This window comes from Microcaecilia unicolor, chromosome 4, assembly GCF_901765095.1.
Source record: "Microcaecilia unicolor chromosome 4, aMicUni1.1, whole genome shotgun sequence".
NCBI lineage: Eukaryota > Metazoa > Chordata > Amphibia > Gymnophiona > Siphonopidae > Microcaecilia > Microcaecilia unicolor.
The window spans coordinates 214,774,493-214,801,420 of record NC_044034.1 but is presented as its reverse complement, the minus strand read 5'-3'; the positions used below and the strand labels follow the sequence as shown (position 1 = coordinate 214,801,420).

Here is a 26,928-nt window from a genome sequence, read left to right as displayed (position 1 = left end):
TTGCTGGAGAAAGAAATGAGGGAGAGAGATGGCTTAAACTTAAAATAGGTACGTTAAATAATAGTTTATAAAGGCACCCTTCTATAAAATTACCCTCTTCATCCATGATTCACTAACATGGGGACCATAGGAGAAAGAAGAGGTTTAGGGAGAAGAGAAATTGTGACTGATCGTAGAGGCTGAATTCTGATGTACATCGGAAGGGTATAGTACTTTCAGGGCAGGAACATAGATGAGGGGAAGACTAGGATGGAATGGTCAAGAGACCTTCCAACAGAAGAAAGTTCTGGTTATGAATGGAAAATTAAGACATTCTTTTTTTTTCTCTAGCAGCTCTGTTTTATGACTCCTTAATTTGAAGGAAAAACCAAAGACATGATGATGTAATCAGTCACTAGAAGGAAACTTCTGATTCTACATTGATACTTTTTCTCTCTTTACAGTATTGAGCCTTAATCTATCACTTTTTCACTACTCTGCCATGTTCTTAATCTATTGCTCCAGGATTCATCATGGAACCAGATTTTCTTCCTTTTTAGATTATTTTTGTTTATAAAAACTACAACATGCCTTACTTCATCTTTATTAATTTCTTTCTGTTGCTGTCCTCTTGTTTTCTGTGTTTCTGTTTTTCAACAACAGAAGAGAAGCCAAGACCAAAGTAAGTATAAGGCGCAATCATTCTTTAAATTAATATTTTATATCCTATATGAAGATTATACCCACTTTCTTTGGTATCTCAAGTTAAAAGAGGCAGAGACTAGAGAAGCTATGAGTTGCATCATGGGAATATTTTCAATTCTGGGCCTAGCAATGAGTTCTTTTATTACCAGGCACAGAGAGTTCATGAGTTCCCATATAGACTTTGATCTCCCATGTATTTATTTGTACAAAAATTTCTATCTACTAGGTGTTTAAGATTAGAGGAGCTGGCAGTAGGCAGGGCTGCAGAGTAGGAGGGGCAAAATTCCCTGGGTCCAGTTTCCAAGGGGGGCCCTGTATCTGAAGGTTCTGCTCCCTTGGTCTGTCTCTCTCCTGCTCCTGTGTGTCAGGACCCAGGTGATTGGATTAATGCGATAACCCGGGTCCCGGCACATAGAAGCAGGAGAGTGACAGACTGAGGGAGGAGCAGATGCAGGGAGGTAAGGGGCGGGGGCAGTAGCAGCCTGAGTTGGGGGATAGCAGCGGCAGCCCGAGTTAGGGGGTGGCGGTGGCCCCCCAGCAGCGGTGTCCCGTTTGGGGTTGTAGCAGCCTGAGTTGAGGGGGGGTAGCAGCGGCCCAAGTTGGGGAGGCGGAGGTGGCTGTGGTGGCCCTGCCCCAGTCCTGGCTCTGTCTCTCAGTGTCCCTGGCAACAGGGGTATTATCAGGGACTATGATCATTACAGAGTATAGCTCAAAAGAAAGGAGACATACACTCATGGCTGTATATTCATGAGGCTGCTTTATTAACATAGGGCCCCTTTTAGAAAGCAGTGGTACCTGTACTGCCACCTTGCCGTGCACCAGTCCGGTACTACCACTGGGCTACTGCAGGAGCCCAGCGATAGTGCCTGTCCCCAAAAAGCGCCAGTTTTGGTGCTGAAAAAATACTATTTTTAGTGCCGGGGGCTTCCCAATGGTAATTGGGCAGCCCTGTACACTGAGTTAGCATGGGAGCCCTTACCCCCTCCTAAATAGGTGGAGGTAAGGGCTGCCCCAGGAATTGGCCACGCAACAAGTGGTTACATAAGAGTAGCCATACTGAGTCAGACTAATGGTCCATCTAGCCCAGTATCCTGTTTTCCAAACAGTGGCCAAGGCAGGTCACAAGTACCTGGAAGAAACCCAAATCCTGGCAACATTCCATGTAGAACCCCAAAGAATAGCAAGATTTCTAAAACTGTACCACAGCATTAACAGATAACCTCTAGCAGGCATTGTAGGACCCAGTTTAGTAAGGGGGGGAGGGGGAGGAGAGAGAGAGAGAGAGAGAGAGAGAGAGAGAGAGAAAGCAAGCTTTATTAACTAGTTTCCATAGAGAGCAACCCTTTTCTCATAGTTTTAAACTGCAGGACCTAGTTTAGTACATAAGTATTGCCACACTGGCCATTTCCTTTAAAAAAAAACAAACAAGCCTTTTACCCATTGTGGGATCCTCAGCGCACAGCAAATCCATGACGGTACCGCAGGCTCCTTTTACTTCAACTTTGTAAAAGGAGCCCTAAGTAATCTGCGTATAGCAGCCTGTACAGTGATGAAAGAAGAGCAGATGATCAACTTAGAATGGCCTGAATCATTCAAATAAATTATCATCATCTTTTTTTTTTTTTTTTCTTTTGTTTTATACTTACCTGCACAAATAGGGGATTACCCCTGGATTAGTGAGTGGGAGATGGCTGTACACAACCTTTTCTTATGAGTTACACACTTTACCTGACAAGCTACGATCTCTTCTGTCTCGTAGAAATAATCATATGAGTTCTAGTAGGGCTGAAGGAGTCAACAAAACTTTACTTGTGTGGAGGGCAATGATGAAAGATCTTTCTGCAGATAGAATGCCATTTTACAAAAATTTGCTTTCTGATCATTGCACTCTCATTACATGAGTACAAGTTTGCATGGATGTCTCCAGTGTGTATGGTTCTATCATGATGTTTTAGGAGGCATTCCTGGGTTGGGGTTAGGAGAGAGAGGAAACTATGGTCTCAGTATTCAAAGCCATTACCAAGATAACAGCCATAGTTATCCATATCAATGTCTTAGTTGGGCCTATTCATTGACAATCAGCAGCACTGTTACCACTAAATTCAATTTTTCAGTGCTAGCTACTATCCAGATACTGACATTGAATAGTTGAATTTTTGATAGCCTGGGTAACCAGCATTTTAAAAATGCGCTGATCCTCAAGGCTGAATATTGTCCCATATGTCTATAGCTTTGAGGGTTTATATGTCTCTGGAGCTTTGTACAAATATAGACAGTTCAATTATCGATTCCTAAAGGAGCATTTCTATTACTATTCATCTCTCTGGCTGTCACCTGACAAACCATAACAGGGGTTGTGTAAAAAATAGTGAATAAAAAGCAATGACCCACTAACTAATATGACAAAAAATATGTGGAAATATAGCACATCACAACATGAGGAAGGAAAAAGACTCAAAAAGCTCCAGACCTACCGATCTTAGAGCTAATAATGATCTAAATGATCAATACCTCACCACTGGCTGAAAATACCTTCCTCAACGTTTGTCAAAAAACTGGAATTAGGTTCTCAAAAAGACAAATATCAAAAGATGTAACGTGCTTAACACAACTGTACATTCACTTAGTGTCAAATGCTGTAACTAAATATTGTCCATAGGAAATAGGAACAGATACATTTCCAGAAGTACTTAACTTTGAAATGTTGTCTATCCTGAGGTAATTTCCAAAGCTCAAAAAAAATCCCACGGATCAACGTTGGCCAGCGTTTTGCTACTGCTCCAATCAGCAAAACTGCTTTAGGGTCCTGGCGATAGGAGAGAAAAACATACAGCAACTCAGCGCTTCGCTGACCGACGACACCCGGCAATGAAGCACTGAGTTGCTGTATGTTTTTCTTTTCCATCGCCAGGACCCTGAAGCAGCTTTGCTGATTGGCCAGCGTTTCGCTAGTGTTCCAATGTTGATCGTGGGTCTTATTTGAGCTTTGGAAATTACCTTAGGATAGACGACATTTCAAAGTTAAGTACTTCTGGAAATGTATCTGTTCCTATGGACAATATTTGGTTACAGCATTTGACACTAAGTGAATGTACAGTTGTGTTATGCAGATGTTGCATCTTTTGATATTTGTCTTTTTGAGAATCTAATTCCAGTTTTTTTACAAACTTTGAGGAAAGTATTTTCAGCCAGTGGTGAGGAACTGATCATTTAGATTGTTATTAGCTCTTTAAGATCTGTAGGTCTGGAGCTTTTTGAGTCCTTTTTTTTCCTTCCTCATGGTGTGATGTGCTATATTTCCACATATTTTTCTGTCATATTAGTGGGTCATTGTTTTTGATTTATTTTCTGGTAAAGAGTTAAGTGACTCCACATCCATTTATGTGTGCATAAAAATAGTGAAGTCGTGATAATATGTATGGCTCTCACTAACAAGTTTGACAAGTCACAAATGAATGATTTTTGATGGTTTCTAGTAGTCATACAAATTTCTGATATCCAAAAAGGTGATGCCACTTAAATCTAAGGAGTTCATTAATTTAGTCAGAATGGTAATAGTTCATCCTTATAAGGGTGAAACGACCCAATATGGATGGCCTAATGGTACTTCTGAAATGTATTCTGCTTATCTGTTAACAGATTGGTTCTTTTTGTTTTCTTAGACCCGCTCTTCCTCCTGGTCCCAAACTCCCAGAGAGTACTGAGAAAGTAGACTTTGATGTAAGTAACTAGATACAACTTGGTCCATAATACAGAGCTCACACCAGTGTTACTGGGTTTAGATTGAGTCACTCCATTAACTTAGCTTCCTAAGCATGTAGTGATTCAGTTTCACCTCCTTTTGGGAGTGGTATAATTTTATTTGTCTAACCCCTGTAAGCGATGGCTTACTTATCCCATAAGACCATTAGAATAGCCTCACTAGATCAGACCAATGATCCATTTAGTCCAGTATCCTGCTTCCAACAGTGGCCAATCCAGGTCACAAGTACTTGGCAGAAACCCAATTAGTAGCAACTTTCCATGCTACCAATCCCATGCTACCATGTTCATCTCAATAACAGACTATGGACTTTTCCTCCAGGAACTTGTCCATATCTTTATTTAAACCCAGATATGCTAATCGCTGTTACCACATCCTCCCCATCTTCTTTTTACTGCAGGATATCCAGAAAAAAAGGCAGAACAAGGATCTGATTGAACTTCAGTCCCTCATAGATGCTCACTTTGAAGCCAGGAAGAAGGAGGAAGAGGAACTGATCGGTCTCAAGGATAGGATCGTAAGTTTTGTGGATGATAAGCAATGAATTGCAGTATTTTACTAGTTAATTTGCAAAATAGCTAGATAGTATAACCTAATGCTTTGATATTTAAGTACTCCAACTGCCAAACACTGGGCAGTCAGCTAATTCTTGATGCGTCTGTTGTTATGTCTCTCATTGATAGGAGAAGCGCAGGGCTGAAAGAGCTGACCAGCAGAGAATCCGGACTGAGAAGGAGAAGGAACGTCAGGCAAAATTGGCTGTAAGTCCATCTGACTTTTGTACACTGTAATGAGGGAAGGATCAGAGAAACCCTGGTGTAGAAAGCATGCAGATCATCAATCTAAATGTGTACAGGGCATCTAGGCTGAAAAATGGACATCTAAAACTTGAAGTATTTTATAAGCTGACCGAACCTGGTTAAAATTTGGCCTCCTTACCGTCGATGCAGTTGCACAGGCAAACAGCAGGTTCTCCAACACTCACTGTAAACTAGATACCTGTCCCAACTACCTAATGAAATCTACCCCTGACCGCTTCATAGCAGACCTCACATCCCACGTAAACTACATGCTTCAGCAAGGTCTCTTCCCTAAGGAAAATGGCAATATCCTACTCACTCCAATACCAAAAGACACCATGAAAAAAACAAATGAAATCACTAACTACCATCCAGTAGCATCCATTCCGTTGTCAGTCAAACTGATGGAAAGCATGGTAGCCAAACAATTTACAGATTATACAAACAAATTCTCAGTATTTCACAAATCACAGTCAGGTTTTCACCCCCTCCACAGCACAGAAATAGTACTACTCAGTCTCCTAGCCAAATTCAAGCAGGAAATAGCAATAGGCAAAAACATCCTCCTCCTCCAATTCGACATGTCTAGTGCATTTGACATGGTAAACCATAATATATTAATAAGATTACTAGATAAGTTCGGGATCGGTGGAAACATACTTAGCTGGTTCAAGGGTTTCCTAACCACAAGAACATATCCAGTAAAATCAAACTCAAACATATCATAACCGTGGAAAGCAGACTGCGGAGTACCACAAGGATCACCGATATCACCGATCCTCTTCAACCTAATAATGACCCCACTAGCCAAGTCTTTATCCAACCAAGGCCTTAACCCTTTCATCTATACAGACAATGTCACAATATTCATTCCTTACAAATCTAAACTGACAGAAATCACCAACGAAATCAAGATCAGCTTGAACATCATGGACTCATGGGCAAATGCATTTCAATTAAAACTAAACAAAGAAAATACACACTGTCTCGTCCTCTCATCCCTACACAGCGATGATAACCCCACTATTATCATCACCCCAGATTACACCCTCCCTATCTCAGACAGCCTGAAAATCCTCGGCATTACAATGGACCGCAGCTTAACACTAGAGAGCCAAGTGACATCCACAACAAAGAAAATGTTCCACTCAATGTGGAAACTGAAACGCGTGAAATAATTCTCGGGGGGAACATTTCGCAACCTGATACAGTCAATGGTACAATCATGTAGACTACTGCAATGGAATTTATGCAGGATGCAAAGAACAAACCTTAAACAAACCGCTCAAAACACGGCAGCTAGGTTTATCTTCGGAAAAACGTGATTTGAAAGTGCAAAACCCTTCGCGAAAAACTACACTGGCTCCCAATCAAAGAACGCATTGCTTTCAAAATCTGCACTCTGGTTCACAAAATTATCTATGGTGAAACTCTGGGGTACATGACAGACTTGATCGACCTACCAACTAGAAACACATCCGAATCAACACGAACGTACCCAAGCTGCAAAGGACTCAAATACAAATCAACTTACGCGTCCAGTTTTTCCTACATAAGCACACAACTGTGGAATGCATTACCAAAAGCCTTGAAAACTACGAACAACCACCTAAACTTCCGGAAAACACTAAAAAACTAACCTGTTTAAAAAGGCATACCCTACCGATCCAACATAAATGCCTGATCTCTGCAACACAACAAAACTAAAGAACGTAATGGACATAACACAACTCTTCCGTTGTACGATTCCCTAGTGTGGCTGTGCCACATGAACTTTATCTTACCACAACACCACTTTGTATTTGTTTACACCGGAGTCTGTAACGCCTCTCCGGTACTATGTAAGCCACATTGAGCCTACAAATAGGTGGGAAAATGTGGGATATAAATGTAGCAAATAAATAAATAAACATGAAGTTTTCTATAAAATGCATATATGGCCATGAAAAATATCTGGTCAATATTCAAAACCATTTATTTGTTACGTTTGTATCCCACATTTTCCCACCTATTTAGTAGTTTAAAAACATTTGATATACCACCCTCTGTAAAAACAGAAAAGAAATAAAGTTAATTAAAAATAGGAAAGATCAATCATACCAAGACACTGAAATAGCATTTACATCTACATCCATATCACATCTGCAGATCACCTGCTCAAGGAAACAGTTCAAAGCTCAAGTTCCCAAAATGTGAAAAAAAAATTTAAACTTTGTTTTAAATGATGTGTAAGATTCCCTTGGAAGCTGATTCCAAAGGAAAGGGGTGACCCAAAAAAAAACCCAAAAGCCCTGAATGAATAATTTTGTAAGGCCTCTTGATTTTTAAGTGTATGTTCTGAATTTATGTAACCCGCTTAGATTCTGTTTTGATATTAGTGAGCTATAAATACCCTGACTAGAATAGAATAGAATAAAATAACAGAACCAATAAGGCTAGACCTAAGGAACATGAGAGGACAACAAGTCTGACAAATATCCAGGCCTCCTGGAACATAAGGCCCAAAACATCAAAGTTAAAATCTTATACATTGGCCTATACTCCATCGGCAACCAATGATATTGTACATATAAAGGGGTAGTGCAGTCAACAGGACACTTTCAGAGAAAACACGTGGGTGATGATACTATGTCGAACACAAATTTATTTCATACAAGGTCTCAACACGGCACCATGTTTCGGCTAGTGTGCCTTCATCAGGAGTTTCACAAAGTCAGTAAATATGAAGTAGCTTGCAACTCTGAACATCAAATTCTGTAAAGCAGTCTATCTGGGGATTTTTCCCTTTATAAACAAAAACAGTTTCTCAACAGATCACCAGATCATTGAGAGCTTTAGCATCTATCTTGCTTCAGCTTTTTTGGAAATTCAATCTACGCCTTGCCGTTTAGTGGATTTAATGCAAGCACAAAGCATGCAGCCAAGCTAGACTGCGTTACAGAATTTTATGTTCAGATTGCAAGCCTTGTATGAAATAGACTTGTGCTTGACATATCATCACCCATGTGTTTTCTCTGGAAGTGTCCTGTTGACTGCACTACTCCTTCCTTTTTGTCCACTCCTCGTAGTGTTTCATGTTCCTCTACCTGGTGGTTTCTTGAACAAATAAAAGGGTCACATGATCCCTCCTAGTCAACCCTACAAGCAACTGAATTGTAGCATTGTGAACCATACACAGTCTTTGCAAAACATACCTAGGGGCACCCATATATCAGGATAATGGCTGCCTTTATCTGGCTAAATGGCTTAACTGGTACTGAAAAGTAAAAAAATAAGAAGACAATATTCTAACCATATCAATAACGCCTTTATAAGACTGTTAATTCAAATGTATATATGCAATATCCAAGAATAACACTTTAAAAAAAATACTGAATATATGCTCAGAAATAAATCGGTGCCCCAAAGCAATTTTGTAATCACATCAAGGCATCCCTATCTCAATCGTTGCACCAGCACAACATAAGTAACGTGTTTGATATATGTTTATAATTAGACCAGGTGCAGTATATACTTATCTGTTTATGAGACCAAGGTCTGATGATGAAATTCAAGAATGTCCATGCCAAAAAGACAAAACCCCAACAAGGATACAAGTTTTGCCACTCTGAATGGCTTCTTCAGGGGGTATTAACTAACAACTACAGAAAAATAGCAAATTTTAAAAGAGCAGTACACAAAATGCAGATAAATACAAAATCCATTAAATATATCATAGAAAACAATAATTGAGGGACTACCAGGCAAGGCAAACTCCACCACCTGACTCCATCTTGGAATAACTGTCAGAAAATGCCTAGCTTCGATTTCAATTAAAATATGAGCACTGCTGATGTCTTTAAAGAAATCAAATGGTCAAATATTTGAATTTATTTTGTTCAAACCAGCAGGAGTGTATTCCACTGATAAACAAAGCGCTCTTCTTTCCAAAGCAATACGGCTGAAATATCACCTCCACGCTGCAACTGCACAAATTCAAGAGTCACAAAGGACAGATCAGAAAGTTGCTGTCGAAATTGTGTCCAATGCTGGTACTGCCCATGGCTATTCAGTAGCAGTATCTGGCTAGTGTCACAGTGGAAGTAGTGATGAGCTGGCAGTTTTGTGGAGAATGGCAAATTTTAAAAAGCTATCCAGATAACTAGCCAATTAAAGGTAGGCCAGAAAAATTGCTGTCCTGACTATATCTGGATTGCTCTCTGGATAGCAGTTTGAATATTGCCACTATCCAGATAGAGGTGGCTGGTAGCACTTACCACTCTACCTGGCTATCTAAGTCTTGTTTGGTATCTGGCAGGGGCGTAGCTACGGGTGGGCCTGGGTGGGCCCAGGCCCACCCAATCTCCACTCGGGCCCACCCAATTTAGGCACCAAAGTGCGCAGTCTTTCTTCTGCAGCTCAGCCACCTCCCATCTGCTTTTAGGCAGCTTTCCCAGGCGGTCCTCTTCCTCCTAAAATGTTCTTATTTTTAGTGCGGGTCGGGTCCCGAATGCGGATGTATCGGTATGCCATTAAGGGCTGCATGTTAGTGCTGCTACTCCCTCGCCTCCATGGATGTAGACAGGGGGGGGCGAAGGGGCATTGCCCCCCCCCCCAAACGATGACGACAACCCGCAGCGGTGAACTGGCGGGCGGGGCGCCACTCCAGTAGTAAAAGCAGTAAGCAGCCAGGTTTAACTCCGTCCTTCACTTCCCTGCCCTCTCAGCGTCCCGCCCGAAAGGAAATGACATCACAGGAAGGCGGGACACAGAGAGGGCAGGGAAGTGAAGGACGGAGTTAAACCTGGCTGCTTACTGCTTTTACTACCGTCGGCCGCCCGTTCACCGCTGCACCTTTGGTACCAGGGGCTGTTGTGTGGGCGCTGCAGCGATTACAACAGTCTGCCTCGGAGCCTCGGCCTTCCCTGCCACAGGTCCCGCCTATGCGGAACAGGAAGTTGTACCAGAGGAGGCGGGACGTGTAGCAGGGAAGACCGAGGCTCCGAGGCAGACTGCTGTTATTGCTGGCTGCAGTGCTACTACCGGCAGAGATCAACGTAAGGGAAAATCGGACTGTGAGGAGGAAGGAAAAGGGAGAGACGCTGGAACTGCGATGTGGGGAGGGGTGAGAAAAGGAGAAAGATGGAGGCACTGTTCTGCTGGACCTTTGGGAGGAGAGAGGTGATGGAACCATGTGGGTAGGGGTGAATGGAGGGCAGGAGGAGGATCTACAGGATGGAGGGAGAGAGGTGCAGGTCCTGCTGTGCTGTATATTTGGGGGGGGGGGGGTGATGGACAGAGAGGAAGAGGTGCTGGATTTGGGGGGGGGGGAGAAGGGATTGTTAGATATGGATTAGCTGGTAAGAGGGAAGAAGGGAGACTGGACTTGGGGAAAGGGGGAGAGACACTGGACCGTGAATGGATGATAGGAGGAAGGGAAGAGAAAAGAGGAGTGAAAATAGAAAGAGAGGGTGCTGGAAGAGGGGAGAGTTAGCAACAAAAAGAAACAAGAATAACAGTATGAAGAATGGGATGATTGGAGTGAGGGACATGAAAAGCTGTAGGTAGATGTGGTTGAATAAAGGAGATTGAATACTACAAATGAAGTCTGAGCAGACTGAGAGAGAGAAAAATAAATGAAGGAAAGCTGAAGGGAAAAGATCAAAGTCAGAGATGGATATAGGAGAAGAAGTGAAGAAGACAGGAAGGGAGAGAAAAAATAGGAGATGGACTGGAGATCTTGTAAAGAATGAAACAGTCAAACTACGTCCATGCTCGCCTCGCTAACTTCCATTTTGTAAGCTGCTCAGCCTTGCTGCTCCTCGCAATGCTGCATGGGAAAGGCTGCCGGCTGTGTCGCGGCTCCGCCACTGTGCCAGATCACGGGTGCCCTCGCTGTATCACGTTACAATCAACCTTTTGATATTGATCGATTTCCCCCCCCCCCCCCCCCCCGCACCATCTGCAAGCAGCTGCCCAGGTAAAATAAATGTTTTTTTAATTTTAACATGTACGACATGTAATCAAAATGAATGCTGGCTGCTTGTGGGCTTCTGGGTGGAGGGTGAACTTTTCATTGCCTAGGGCAAAGAATGGTATATTTAATCATTAAATATACTTTTGTCCTAGGCAGTGAAGAGCCCATCCCCACTAGAAACCCACCAACAATAAATTTTAATAGTGTTCAGGTTAAATTTTTTTGGGTGGGGATGGTCTGCAGTGCCCAGGTTAAAATTTAAAAAGTTTTAAATTTTATGTAGGTGGATTTCTGGGTTCAGGTGGACTCTGCAGTGCAGCTGTTGGGTACACTACTTAGAAATCCATCATCAAGTGCATTCTAAAGCATAATTTTGTAGTATCCCAAGAAACACTACTCATACCTATATACACAGTGCCCACCCATATTAGCTCTGGGCCCACCCAAAATGTCAGGTCTGGCTATGCCACTGGTATCTGGGTAGTGGCTCTGAATATCCATGTTTTACATAGCTGCTCTGGCTGTTGCTTAAAAATAGTGCCGATTGTATCAGCTAAATATTGACCTGTGGCAGGAGGCACACTAGAAGAAGCAACTTTATAATGTCCAAAATAAGAGAGGCATCTCTTATGGGTTTTGCACATGTAAACAGCTCTAAAAAAAAAAAAAAAAACCTGTTCACAATACTCAAAACATATAATGAAATTAGTAAGAAATAGAACTACTACTACTACTACTACTTAACATTTCTAGAGCGCTACTAGGATTACGCAGCGCTGTACAAATTAACGAATACTACAATAACAATAGTAAAGTCCATTCATATCAGACCAATCATGCCAAACAGCAGTCAAATCCATACTGTTAAATAGTAAACTTAGTGCCACTTAATCCCCCAAATTCAAACCAGAAAATGCCAAAGCAAAATAATGAGCTTTCAAGAAATGCTTTATCTCCCATCATTTTCTATGTCACTGTATTCCCCATAATATAGAAATCAGATTTTCTGATCTGTTTTTCCACAGGAGGAGAAAGCAAGGCGAGAGGAGCAAGATGCCCAGAGAAGGGCTGATGATGAATTGAAGAAGAAGAAGGCCTTGTCCTCCATGGGAGCCTCATACAGCAGCTATCTTGCCAAGGTAACCTACATATTTATGACAAGAACAAACCTGATTCAACACACCATGTTATCTGATTTGTTAAAATGATCACACACCTGTTGTGATACTGAAAAATCCCTTAAGCAAATCAGTTTTTTTTGTTTTATAGGGATGTTTAAACGTAATCAATAGAAATAAAACATGGAAAAGAAAATAAGATGATACCTTTTTTATTGGACATAACTTAATACATTTCTTGATTAGCTTTCGAAGGTTGCCCTTCTTCGTCAGATCGGAAATAAGCAAATGTTGGTAGACGACAGTACATATAAGTGAAACATCAAAGCATTCCAGTGACAGTCTAACAGGATGGGGGTGGATAGGTGAGAGACAGGAAGAGGGACAGGTGAGATATGCATGGGGGTGTTTAGAAAGCAATGTGGCAAGTAAGAATGCCTACTGTGCATTAATCAGAATTTTATCTCTGAGATGTTAGAGTTGAAATTCTTTAATTAGCTATTCTGCTGTGTCTCTGAGTCCTGGAAGCAGTCACAAAGTTGCCAGATAGCGAAAATTTCTCCAACCCAATTTGTGGCCAGAAGTAGCCCCAAAATAGCTCAATATTTAAAGTAAATATGAATATTAATAAGGTAAATATGAATATTGATCTTGAAATCATCGTAATCATCATCAACATGATCATAATCCTCATAATCTGCATAACCAGCATAATAATCCTTCTGTATTTTATAAATATCTGCACAGATTGCAACTCAGCCCAAACTAGTTTCATGGATCATGTATCTATACTTGTTTACTGACATGTGCATACTTACGATGCGCATGTAAGTATGCCTGATCTTGTCAGCATGCATCATTGTGCATGTGTATTCAGCCCTACTATTTTATAAGAGCCATTTTCTTCACAGATCACAGCTTTATAAAATTATTCCTAAGTGTATGAGAAGTCATAACTTGTCCACTGAGTTCCTCGTTTTCTATATGTTTTAAAACTAGTAAAACAAACACTGCAAGTTGTAGCAGTGTCACGCGCTAAATTACAGTTTGTGCTTAGAAAGACCTGCGTTACCCATCATGAGCCACTGGAGCCGGTTTCCACAGCCAGATCTTCCCTCTCTCTTTGTTGCCAAGGACCAGCGGTCAGTAGTCTGCATACTGACAGTGGCAGCGGCCTAGGCTATTAATCCCGTGGCAGGGTAAACCTGCTTGGCAAATACCTAGCCTCCTCCGCTTCTGCGTTCACCTGTCCCACCAAACCTGCCACCAAACAGCGGGAAAGTCAAATGGCCATCAGCTGCAACCTAGTATTTTACCTACACCTAGCACCCTTACAGTCGACAGGGCTCCCCACTAACCCTAATGCCTCAGCTTTGAGTGTCAGGAGCAGAAAAGAATTAGTAGATATGGCAGCAACTGTGTGAGCAGCAATTTAAGAGGGTCAGATCCTGCCTCCCTCGGCCTCCTATTGGTCCAATTAGTACAGTAGCTGTACAAAGTTTATACTTTGGGCAAATATTATTTCACACTCTATTGCTTCAAGTCATGAGGAACATCTGCAGGATTTAAATCCTGGCTTTCAAAATTCTGAACTTTCCACTCTAGTCATTGAATTCTCCCACGTGCCCTTCTTTACATTCTCTTTTTATGTATGGGGTTGAATGTATCCAGTGCTATAGTGGGGATTCTCTTATTGTCCCTTCAGGTTCAGGTCTTCTCATAACACTTCCTTATTTCAGGCTGACCAGAAGAGAGGCAAGAAGCAGACTGCCAGAGAAATGAAGAAGAAGATCCTGGCAGACAGGCGCAAACCCCTCAGCATTGACCATCTGAATGAAGATAAACTAAGGTATTGTGGAACAACCTTTCTGCTTTGGTGACCCCAAGCCCCTGGGTCTCTATTTAAGGACACCCCCTGCCCAGTTGTTCAGGTCTACTATACTGACACACTCTCCTTCCACTTTGGTCTATTAAACTGTCAGAAATCAGAAGACATATAGAGAGGGGCATAATCGAAAGGGATGCCCAAGTTTTGCTGAGGACGTCCTCGCAAAACGTCCCGATGGGGGGGGGGGGGGGGGGGAACCTGTATTATCGAAACAAGATGGACATCCATCTTTTGTTTCGATAATACGGTCGAGGATGCCCAAATCTTGAAATTTAGGTCGTCCTTAGAGATGGTCGTCCCTAGACGTGGTTGTTTCTGATTTCGGCGATAATGGAAACCAAGGATGCCCATCTCAGAAATGACCAAATGCAAGCCTTTTGGTCGTGGGAGGAGCCAGCATTCATAGTGCACTGGTCCCCCTGACATGCCAGGACACCAACCGAGCACCCTAGGGCGCACTGCAGTGGACTTCATAAATTGCTTCCAGGTACATAGCTCCCTTACCTTGTGTTCTGAGCCCCCCAAAACCCACTACCCACAACTGTACACCACTACCATAGCCCTTACGGGTGAAGGGGGGCACCTAGATGTGGGTACAATGGGTTTGTGTTGGGTTTTGGAGGGCTCAACATTTACCACCACAAGTGTAACAGGTAGGGGGGGGGGGGGTAGGCCTGGGTCCGCCTGCCTGAAGTGCACTGCACCCACTAAAACTGCTTCAGGGACCTGCATATTGCTGTGATGGACCTGAGTATGACATTTGAGGCTGGCATAGAGGCTGGCACAAAAGATTTCTTTTGAGGGTGGGAGGGGGTTAGCGACCACTGGGGAAGTAAGGGGAAGTCATCCCCGATTCTCTCCGGTGGTCATTTGGTTAGTTCGGGCGCCCTTTTATGCCTTGGTTGTGAATTAAAAGGGTGTGGCACCTGAAGGGCTTGCAGCGTATGCTCTGCCAAAAAGGAAGGTTTAAAAGTAGCATCTTGAGGTGAGCAATGTTTCTTTCCCCTTACTCCACCTTTCTAGGGAAAAGGCTAAGGAAATGTGGAACTGGCTGTATGAGCTGGAAGCTGAGAAGTTTGAATTCGGACAGAAGCTGAAGAAACAGAAATATGAGGTAGGCTGACAAGAGGCTTTCGCAATGAAACTAAGGGCCAAATTTGTCTTGTGGTTAGAGCAGCAGGTTGAAAATGGAAGAGAGAGAGGCTGTAAATCCTGCTTCTCAGACTGACACTGTCTGTGATCTTGAGCAAATCACTTAACCCTCCTTTGTCTCAGATGCAAAAATTTAGATTGTGATCCCTTAGGATCACTTCTTCCGATATTTAAAACCATTTAACTGGCCATGAATGGCTCCTGGCTGGTTATATCGCACTTAACCGGCTATCTGGCAATATTCAGCAGGAGATAGCTGGTTATTTTATTATTATTATTTGTTGCATTTGTACCCCACATTTTCCCACCTATTTCCAGGCTCAATGTGGCTTACATAGTCCCGTGAGGTGTTAGTCACCTCCGGTGATGAAACAAATACAGAGTGATGTTGTTACAGAACATTAGAGAATCAAGAGAAGAAGAGTGCTATATTGTTCATTGCTTTGTTGTGTTGCTGAGTTCAGTTACTTAAGTTGGATCAGTAGTGTATGCCTTTTCGAACAGATCGGTCTGTAGTGATTTCTGGAAATTGAGGTGATCCTGCGTTGTCTTTATGGCTTTCAGTAATGCGTTCCATAGTTGGTGCTGTGTGGATAAGCAGTTATATCACATGATATAACCGGCTATGTGTCGATATTCAGCACATCGCCGGCTAAGTTTGGCAGCCAAATTAGGCCACCAAAATACCTGGCATATCTTCGGCCAGTTTTAACTTAACCGGTCAGCGCTGAATATCGACTTGGCCAGTTAAAGTTGAAACCAGCCAAAAATAAACCGGATATTCAATGCCGGTGCCTGGAAATGGTCTGGCATTGAATATCCTAGCTCAGCGCCGACCACAAGAGTCAGCCCAGCTAACTCCTGCGATCTGAATGTCGGCTCTACTGCATGTTAATCCTCCTTTGTCTCAGATGCAAAAATTAGATGGTGGCTCTCTGAAACACTGCATGTAACTCACCTTGAGTTTATGTCAGATAGGAGAATAGGAACCAAAGGTTAAATGAACAGAGAAAACCCACGGGGTGAACAAAGCAAACCAAAAAGTGGGAGAAGGAAGCAGGTTGAACAGACAATGGGATAAACACTCAAGTTTATTACTATAGTACGTGAGTTTTAAAAGAGAAAGAATGTCATCAGATGTATTATTTCTAACTAATATTGGACAATAAGTATGTTTTCAATGAAATGATTTGATTATACACCGTATTGGCCTTGAAGAAGCCAACCAGATGATCAATGTGGAATAATCAATTAGACGAGTAATATCTGGGGATAATCAGGTTAATACCACTTTTTTTTTTCTGTTTACTGTTTAATTGATCTCCTTGTCTTGTTTCAGTCTCCCTATTTAGTGGTCTAAGGAAGAGAATAGAATTACCTGACTGAAATAATTCCTATATATTACTTTCTCTGTATTTCCGGCAAGTTGTTTTATCGCTTGTAAAAATTGAAATGGTTATAAATAAAAAATTAAAACAAATACTATAGTACATGAGACTCGACACGGCACCATGTTTCGGCACAGAAGTGCCTGCCTCAGGAGTCTTGCATTAAAGTTCCTTGTGGAACGAACGACCTTTGCAATTGAGCAGACAAATGTAAAGTGGTCTTTATAAAGACCATGTTTTAAAAAAAGTGCACTCCTCAAAAGGGATAGACGTTCTGGGTTTGGAAACGTCAAACGACCATAGGAAAATAGCACACATGCATTGGATATCTTAAATATTTTGCCCCCCCCTTTGTTGGTGCGATTTTGCCCCTTTCTTTTGCCCACATTATTAGTGGGTGCAAAATGTGGCAGTTTTTTTTAGCAGGCAGATTTTTGCACATGCTACCTTTCAAAGTAAAACAACATACATTATTTTCCTTTCAGAATTGGTTGCAATGTATGTGGGCTAAGAGTGTTTGTGTACATAGCAAACAGTGCAGGCTATTCACAGTTACCCCTTCATTGCTCCCAAAATGTCCATGAACATGCTTTACTTTTGCCATAACCGGTTATCTCCTGCTGAATATTGCCGGTTAGCACTTATCGGATAATCGGTTGTATCGTGATATAACTGCCTATGTGCTAATATTGAGCGCATCGCCGGCTAGGCATAGATCTATCACTGGAAAGGGGCCAGAGTTATGGAATAAGCTACCTAAAGAAATTAGAAATATTACTTATTATTCTGCTTTTAGGAAGGCAATTAAGACTGTTTTATTTTCCGAATTTTTTAAGGACTCTGGAATGTGAGATAGGAGGAGGGCTGCAGGCTAATCCTTGAAACTGATTGTATTTTAACGGGTTTGTCCGTGTTTCACTTTCTATTGTAATCCACCTTGAGCTTTATCAGGTTGAACGGCATAAGAATGTTAATATTAGATTAGATTAAGCTGATTTTTGGCCAGTTTAAACCAGCCAAAAATAAACCAGATATTCAACAGGAAATGGCCCGGCATTGAATATCTGGGCTTAGTGTTGACCGCAAGAGGTAGCCCAGCTAACTTCTGTGATTTGAGTATCGGCCCCAACAGATCTAAGGTAACTGTCGGAGGTGTGCTCAGCATTCTCTCTGCAGTTTCTCCAAGGACATGTTCCCTATCATGCCCGACGTTCAGGTGCAATGAACATGGATACACCTAATGCCATCTATTGAGGGAATGTTAAGTGAAGCAGTGTTAACTGCACACTTGACAGTTAGTGTATGGTACCCAATGCTCGCTGACTGCAATGTGTAGACCATGCCCAGTCCCCGTCCCATCCTTCACTAAACAGTTAGTTAGTGCCGGACTTTTAGCGCACTGGCTGTTTTAATGCGCGCTAGCTGTTAGCATTACATGTGTTACATGTAATGGTTACATGTGTTAAAACCCATGCTAACTTCTTAGAGCACGTCAGTAAGCATACCTCCTAGTTACTAATAACTGGGACTAATGGTAAAATAACATGTCTTAATGGTAACCCACATGAAAATCCCCCCCCCCCCCCCCCGGGTTTTGAAACAAAATCCCTCTTACATGCAAGAAAGTTGATTCCAATACTCAATACGACCAGATCACCAGCAGGTAATGTTCTTTCATGTCTTGGGTGGGAGCAGGGGGCCCAGCAACCTAGCTCCCTGAATGACAACTCTTTAAAAAATGGTTATGTGTATCATTTACAGATCACCACACTCCGAGGCCGAATTGATCAGCTTCAGAAGCAGTAAGTATCCTCCAACTCATTTGCTGATCTCCCTGTATGTTTTAGTTCCAGCTGGAAGCAGTGTGACAGTTTGGGCTTGTGCGTGAGAAACAAAGAGTGATCTGCAAGAGATGTAAAATGAGCTTTTATGAGCTATCTCAGCTTTGAAGGCCTCCTTTAGTCCATGTTTTATGTGGTTTTGAGGCAGATGAGATAGTCGTGCGATTTTTAAACCAGTCAGATTTTCCGGATTACCACAGTGAACTTGCATGACATACATTTACATATTGAAGACCCATTGTATGCAAATCAATCTCGTACATATTCATTGGGGTAATCTTGAAAACCAAACTGGATAGGTGTTTCCTCCATGAGAGCGATGAGAAGCACTACATTAGCACATATAGAATTGATGCCTTCTTTACACTGGTTACTGAATCTGCACCACTGCAGAATTCTGTTTTGCATTAATGTAGGTTCACCCCATGCATCACTGAGAAATCTGCTTCTTTGTGATACAAAAAAATGAGCCTTAGGCTAGGCATCGGTAGTAAGAGTCTGGGTTTATTTCAATGCCTTTATTAAATGGCAGTTTTGTAGAACAATGTGCCAGCAGCTGGTGCACTGGGTGATCAACATGCTGGCACCATACAAATTATAACCCCAGACTAATGTGGGGTTAAAGAAGGTCTTTAGTAGGTAAGGTTGCTTCCCATTTACATGCTAATGGTATGCGTGTACAACAAAACTGTTTCTTGGTTAAGTGAGAGTTTCAAATCTTGTAGTTGGAATTAAATTCCCCCAGTCTCCCCAAGTCTAGTTCACTTGCCCCAGATGGCTAGTTAAGGGCATACCCCATGACTGGTGAGACAGCTGTCCAAGTATTCTTTTTTTATGCTGTAGTACACAATCTTTTAATCCTTTAGATTCCATTCTTTTCTCCTATACGTCATACTTGGATCCAGTTTCTTCATCCCTCATCTCTCTAGATCGGTGTTTCTCCCTCCTCTCTTGGAGGTATACCCAGTTTGTTGTGGTAATCCTGAAATCCCATCAGCAAGACAGATGAGAAGCTCCAATTTAGATGTCTGTTTAAAGTTAAAGAACTGAAGGGAGGTCACCCATGATTTGCCCACAGTGCTGTCTGTTGGAGCAAGGGGCAGACTCCGGTGTAGATAACATAAGGACCTGTTGAAGTCATCAAATTATGAAGGTGCTCAAAAACTTAGACCCTCCCCTGTCACTCTCTCTGATTTTTGGGTGAGGGAGGAGAGGAGTCCTCCTCCCCATCCTTCTTATGGGTATCATAATATTAAATCCATCCCTGTGTTCGAGCACAGCCTACCCAAATTCACATTTGTTAAACAATTGATTCATTTGAGCTACAGAGACATCTGACAGTCATGTGTGTGCAACCTCTGTGGATGAAAAAATACTAAAAGGGTAAATTTTTGTCTGAAATTTCCATTGACCTTGGTTACAGTGGCGTACCTAGGGTAGTTGACACCCGGGGCCGGTCATTTTTTAACACCCCCCTCCAAAATCCAGTACTAGGCATACCGAGAATACAAAACACTCAGGACCTATAGAGCAATTCTACCATACCATAAGCAGTCATTTCTATGAGTCACACATGGAAAAAGAAATCTTAAACACTACAGTGAGCACTAGAACATCAATTCACCTATTGTAAAATGAAACCAGACAGATAGTACAGATCGTCAATCCTGCACAGTCAATGCCAACTGAAAGTCATGTCTTTTTCACAAACACAGATACACCCTAATCCACTATAGAACAAGTAATCATAAACTTTCTATTTATCAAAAATTAAACTGAACCCCCAAGATGCCAGACTCTGCATACAATGCAACACCACAGAAACAGAAAATGTCCCCTAGTACTGTGCAAAATATAAAGACAGCAGATGTAAATTTGGAAAAAAAACTAACAAATATCAATCACCACTTTACAAATTAACAAATAGAAATAAAACAAATATAGAAAATAAAATACCATTTTATTGGACTAATACATTTAGCTGTCAGAGGCCTAAACCTTCTTCCTCAGGTCAATACAGTATAGTGTGTTACAGTGTCCTAACCTGACCTGAGGAAGGGGGTTTTGTTCTCCGAATGTTAGTCAAAATGTATTAAAATTAGTCCAATAAAAAGATTACCTTATTTACATGTTCTATTATAAACATTTATTAACACAGCTACAATACTACTTTATCCTAAAGCAAAAAAAACAAAAATATATATTTTATTTACAGTTTGTTGTCTCTGGTTTCTGCTTTCCTCATCTTCTTTTCACTGTCTTCCTTCCATCCAGCACCTGTCTTCGTTCTTTCTCTGCCATCCAGTGTCTGCCCTCTCTGCTGTCCCCTCCATCCAATGTCTGCCCTCTCTCCCTGCCCCTTCCATTCACTGTCTGCCCTCTTTCTCCCCCTTCCATTCACTTTCTGCCCTCCCTCTCTCCCCCCCATCCATCCAAGGTCTGCCCTCCCTCACCCCCCCCCCATCCATTAAGGGTCTGCCCCCCCTCTCCCCCCATCCATCCAGGGTCTGCCCTCCCTCTCCCCCCCATCCATCCACCCATCCATCCATCCATCCATCCATCCATCGTCTGTCCCCTCTCTCTCTGCCCCTTTTTTCAGTCCCCAGTTCCAGCCCTCTTATCCCACCTGCCCCTAGTTCTAGCCGCAGCCCACATCTCCCACTTGCTCCCCCTTTTCAGCCCCACTATCCCACCAGTCCGCAGTTTCAGCCCCAGCCCTTTTCTCTCACCAGTCCCGAGCTTCAGCCCCAGCCACTTCTCCCTGTCCCCTTTTCAGCCTCCAGTCCCCCCAGCTTCAGCCTCTGCCACTTTTCAGCCCCCAGTTCCAGTACTAGCCCCCTTCATCCACATGCCTTGCATTAGGGACCCCTTTTCAGCCCCTTCCCCACCCCCTTCTCCCCACACGTCCCCTTCTCCCCTCTTCTACCATCTGAGATCCCCCTCCCCACCCCAGTCCCCTTCTCCCCTCTTCTCCCATCTGAGACCCCCTCCCCACGTCCCCTTCTCCCATCTGAGACCCCCACCCCTTCTCCCCAGCCCAGTCCCCTTCTCCCCTCTTCTCCCATCTGAGACCCCCCACCCCACGTCCCCTTCTCCCATCTTAGGCCCCCCTCTCCAGTCCCCTTCTCCCATCTGAAACCCTCCTCGCCCATCTAAGCCCCCCCCCAACTCGACCCACCTACCACCTTTGACGACAGCTCTCGTCTCCTGCCTCCATCCGGGGCTTTAAAAAAAATCTGAAAAGCAGCATGGCAGGCAGCGCTTCGTGTCTGCCCTGCCTGCTTGTAGAAGAAAGCGGCAAATCTCCTCGTCGACGTCGCAACGTCGCGTCGGGTCTTCCCTCACTGGGTCCCGCCCCCCACGACGGCGGGACCCAGTGAGGGAAGACCCGATGCAACGTCGTGATGTCGACGAGGAAGTTTGCCGGCGCTTTCTTTTACAAGCAGGCAGGGCAGATGCGAAGCGCTGCCTGCCATGCTGCTTTTCAGATTTTTTTTAAAGGCACAGGATGGAGAGGAGACGAGGGCTGACTGCAGTCAGCAACGGAGCACCCCCCACCCACTGACACCCGGGGCGGACCACCCCCACCGCCCCCCCCCCCCCTTGGTACGCCACTGCTTGGTTACCTGGTATAAATTCTCAAGAGAAAGAAAACAAGAGAAAACAAATGGAGGAGAATCCCCTATCCTTTTACATAGACGAGCACACCCTCTAGATGTTTTTCTCCGAACATTATTCATCTTTACAGGACAAGGCTTCAACAGTAACCTGCCCTAAGGATCATTACTATGCCCGACACTGACTATGTGTATTTTTTTCCCCTATTATAGCAGCAAGAAAGGAGCTACAGGTGGCAAGGGCAAGGTTGGTGGGCGCTGGAAGTAAAACCAAAAACCCAAGCACAGTGGTGGGCAGGATCCCTGATGGCATGTCCAGGAAACCCTTCCCCACTCTCTGCCTCTCTGCAGTCGTCTGTTCCTGTCCAAGTTCAAACCAGCTCAGATGGATTAGTGCATTTCTCTGGGCACCAGCAGGCACCAGCATCACTATTCGAATCAAGGACACATCTACGGAACCAAAGCAATCCTCACTGGCATATCTACACTGCATCTGCCTGCCTGCTGGGCCTTGAATAGCTTAATAAAGAGCAAAGCAACCTGCTTCCCTGTGGATTGCAGTGTATGATTCCTTGATTTTTTTTGTAAATAAAGTGTATTACACTACCTAGTTCAACTTATACCTTTGCCTCATGACTGGTTGTTTCCAATACACTTTATTCAAATCTGTGAATATAAACAATTATTAATAATGCCAAAAGAATTCCTGCAAAAACAAAAAAAAAAGTAAGGGGCGCTTTTATTAAGCCACGTTAAAAAGTGGCCTGTGCTATCCCTAGGGTGGGTCTTTCCCATGTGCTGAGAGGCCACTTTAAGCACAGCAGTAAAATGGCCCCATTTTTCATTTTTTCCTATTAATAGCACAGTGCTAATTTCCTCGTTAGTGCGTGAGCCCTTACTGCCACCTATTTTGTAGGTGGTAAGGGCTCACACACTACCCACTTGCTAACCTAGTGGTTCCCAAGCCTGGACCTCCTGGAAGCACCCTAGATAGTCAGGTTTTCAGGCTATCCACAATGAATATTCACGAGATAGCTTTGCATGAAGTGGAGGCAGTGCATGGAAATCTCTCTCATGAATATTGATTGTGGGTATCCTGAAAGCCTGACTGGCTGGGGTACTTCCAGGACCAGGTTTGGGTACCACTGTGCTAACCAGCCAGTGTACAGCGATATAGCTGCACTAACCGATTAGCACAGAGCATGCCTACTCTCCACCCCAGACCCACCCCCACCTCCACAATAGTGCTTTTTAACCTAAATCAAGCACGCGTTAGTGCTTACCGCAGCTTAATAAAAAGACCCATTAGTCCAGCAAAAATACAGCATTATTACAAATGTCCTTTTTATACTGAAATTCATTAAGTCCTCATCAATGATTGTTTCTTTATTGAATTTTAAATTATAATCAGATACAAACCATGCTGTGATATTAGAAACAACAAAAGAACACAGTGAAGCTGATATTCAGACCGCAGGAGGTAGCCGGGCTGTCTTCCATGGTCAGGGCTGAGCCTGGATATTCAATGCCGGTCCGTTTCCGGTGACTGGCATTGAATATCTGGTTTATTTCTGGCCGGTTTGAACTTAACTTTCCATTTAAGTCTGAACTCGCCAAAGATATCCCAGCTACTGATGCAACCGGATTTGGCTGCAAAACGTAGCCGGCGGTGCACTGAAAATTGGCAGATAGTAAAAGCAGTTAGCATAGCGGGGTTTAAAAAACATTTTGGTGGCTTCCTAAAAGAAAAGTTCATAAGCCATTATTAAAATGACTTGGGGAAAATCCACTGCTTGTTTCTAGGATAAGCAGCATAAAATGTATTGTACTGTTTTGGGATCTTGCCAAATACTTTTGATCTGGATTGGCCACTGATGGAAATAGGATGCTGGGCTTGATGCACCTTCAGTCTGTCCCAGTATGGCAATACTTATGTACATATGGAGCAGTTCCTATGGCATTTGTGGTCTCAAGAATTCACTGAACTTGGAGTAATCCCTCCTGTGGAGGTTCCCCTGTATAGCAACTGAAAATAGAAGAAAAAGATAATGCTTCCGTGTATGTGTGATGTTACTGGAATATTGGAGATAATTATATAACAGGAAGCCTACTATAGGTTTTAACTTTATTCTAAGTAGAAAAGTCAGCACCTATAAAATAGAGAACATATATATATCTTCTAGGCCTTACAGCTGGTGTAAAACTAGGCGGTTCCTTTTAGAATTACCCTCATTTCCCCGGATTCCATATATGGTACTTTGCGTTGCATGCGCAAATTTGGACACATGCCTAATTTGTGTGTGCAACTTAATTGATTAATGAGCCAATCAGAACTAATAATTAGGCAATAGCAAGCTATTATTGGCAATTCAATAACTAGAATTTCCACACGCATCTTTTTACCCATATTCTATAAAGCGGTGCACATAAATTCTAATGTGTAGCTCCAAAAAGGGGGCATGAGTGGGTCAGGGGCATTCCTAAAATTTATTTGTGGTGCTATAGAATTAGCGGGCTCCTCACCTAATTTACGTGTGGGGATTTACACCAGGATTTCATTGGTGTAAATGGTTGCACCTAAATGTAGTTGCGGTGCTCGGTGCTAAGCGCTATTTTAGGTGCCATTTGTACAATCTAGTTCATTGTGTCCAGTTGTGGAGACTGTTTCTCTGAGAGGACACAGATAAGCTGGAGGCAGTCCAGAGAGAGGCTGTCAAAATGGTGCGGGGACTACACCAAAGCCCTTATGATGTGAGACTTAAGGATTAAATATGAATGCATAGGGGGAGAGGAGAGTCAGAAGATACACCAGCGGCATTCCAATACCTTCAAATGTGTAAATGGGATACAAGAAGAAACCCTTTTTAGAGGAAAAAAGCTTTATTGAAGAAGATGTCCGCATATAGGGTCTCAGGAGAATAGAAGGAGTGTACACTATTTGCTGTAGTGACAGTGTATGACAAGTCACTGTATGCTAACTTAGAGGACAAGTACACAGGATCTCTAAGGGAGAGGAAGGGATAGCAGTTGGCATGGATGGGCAGACTGGATAGGCCATATGACCTTTATCGGCCTCCATTTCCTGTGCTTCTATGTATCCTAATTACTCCCCTCCACTTTCTCTTTGTAGTGTAAGCCTTCCCCTAACCTTTTTCACCACAGCAAACCATTCTAAACATTAACTCCATGACTTCCATTTCACACTCTACAAATCTTATTTGTCATGTCTGTGTGTCTTGACTACTTTTACGCTCCTTTGAGAAGACACTCTCTCTTACTTGTGTCTGTTCAGTGTTGTGTTGCACCTTGTAGCACTATTTAAACGAATAACAATAATGATTAATAGCAGTTACTAGTGCAACCCCTTTTAAAGCAGGCCACAAGGTTTGTGGCACTTACCAAAGTGTAAATAAAAAATAATTAGGTTTCCTGTATGAGGCTTTCTGGGATTTAAAGCCATGACCCAAAGTTTCTACATATCATCTGCAGTCCTTCCTAACAACATTTCCTGGGATCATTTTAGACTCTCTTCCCTTTCCCCTTTTTTTCTTCTCACCCTGTTCCTTCTATCCTCTCAATTTTAATTGTAACCGTTTCACCACTGGTCTGGCGCTAGCCTAATCAGTACATTGTAAGCCACTTTGAGCCTGCTAACAGGGGGAAAAATGTGGGATAAATGTGCTAAAATAAATAAATAAATAAATGACCCTGCATACCAGAAACAAGACTTTCAGCTGAATGGCAGTGGCCACAGATTCAAGACAAGTTTAAGGAAACAAGAGCTGCACTGGTAGAAAGACATTCCTGACTCCTGGATAAGTCCATGGACTAGCAAGCGGTATGTCTAATCAGTGATCATATATAAGAAAAGCTAGGCAGACACTGGCTGGCACAACGGTTCTTCTAAGTTCTGAAGTGAAGGAGTAGCCTAGTGGCTAGTGCAGCAGACTTTGAGCCTGGGGAACTGGGTTTGTTTCCTACTACAGCTCAGTGTGACTCTGGACAAGTCACTCAACCTTCCATTGCCCCAGGTACAAATAAGTACCTGTATACATAGGAGCCAGCTTTTCAAAATTATTGGGGGTGCTAAGCCCAATGGAAATAACACCTCCGTTGACACGTACAAGCAATTTTCTCAATATTGGGGGTGCTCAAACATCCACAGCGCCCATAGAGTTGGCTCCTGTGCCTGTATATACTATGTAGACTGCTCTGAATATAGTTGCACCAAAAACAAAACAAAACAAAACACAGAAGGTGGTATATCAAATCCCATTCCATTTTCCCCTTTCCCTTACCTGTGTTTACTGCTACTCAGCTCCTTTACTGTCTGGTAGTGAGTTATCCTATTGTGCTTGTGCCATGCCTACATTGCACAACCGTGCCTTGGACCTAGCCAAGGTCTGGATGAGCAGCATGCGCAAATGCGGCTGGAATTGGAATGGGCAATGAAGACCCCCAACACAATTTGCAGAGAGACAACATTACCTCTAAGAGAGCAATTCTATTGCAGTGCTCGTATTTTTATGCATCTACCCCCAGATTCTATATATGGTGACTAAAGTTGCATAGCCAAATTGCGTATGCAACTTAATTGTTTAACAAGCCAATCAGAATTGATAATTGGCCAGTAACAAACAATTATCGGCACTAATTAGAATGTACACACACAACTTTCTAAGCATATTCTGTAAAATGGTGTGTGTAAATTCTAATGCGTG

The 26,928-nt window shown here is 42.8% G+C and overlaps 1 protein-coding gene across 2 annotated transcripts in view; it reads left to right on the top strand.

Moving 5' to 3' along the window:
- The window catches only part of TNNT3 (troponin T3, fast skeletal type), a 76,513-nt gene extending 53,686 nt beyond the window's left edge, over positions 1-22,827 (top strand). For both annotated transcript variants that reach the window (XM_030201224.1, XM_030201225.1), the window contains 9 exons: positions 643-661; positions 4,347-4,404; positions 4,848-4,964; positions 5,131-5,208; positions 12,229-12,342; positions 14,061-14,170; positions 15,233-15,323; positions 18,511-18,551; positions 22,421-22,827. In XM_030201224.1, the coding sequence (XP_030057084.1) occupies positions 643-661; positions 4,347-4,404; positions 4,848-4,964; positions 5,131-5,208; positions 12,229-12,342; positions 14,061-14,170; positions 15,233-15,323; positions 18,511-18,551; positions 22,421-22,475 (683 nt within the window). In that variant the 3' untranslated portion in view covers positions 22,476-22,827. The remainder of the gene's footprint in view (positions 1-642; positions 662-4,346; positions 4,405-4,847; positions 4,965-5,130; positions 5,209-12,228; positions 12,343-14,060; positions 14,171-15,232; positions 15,324-18,510; positions 18,552-22,420) is intronic.
- The last annotated feature ends 4,101 nt before the right edge of the window (positions 22,828-26,928 follow it).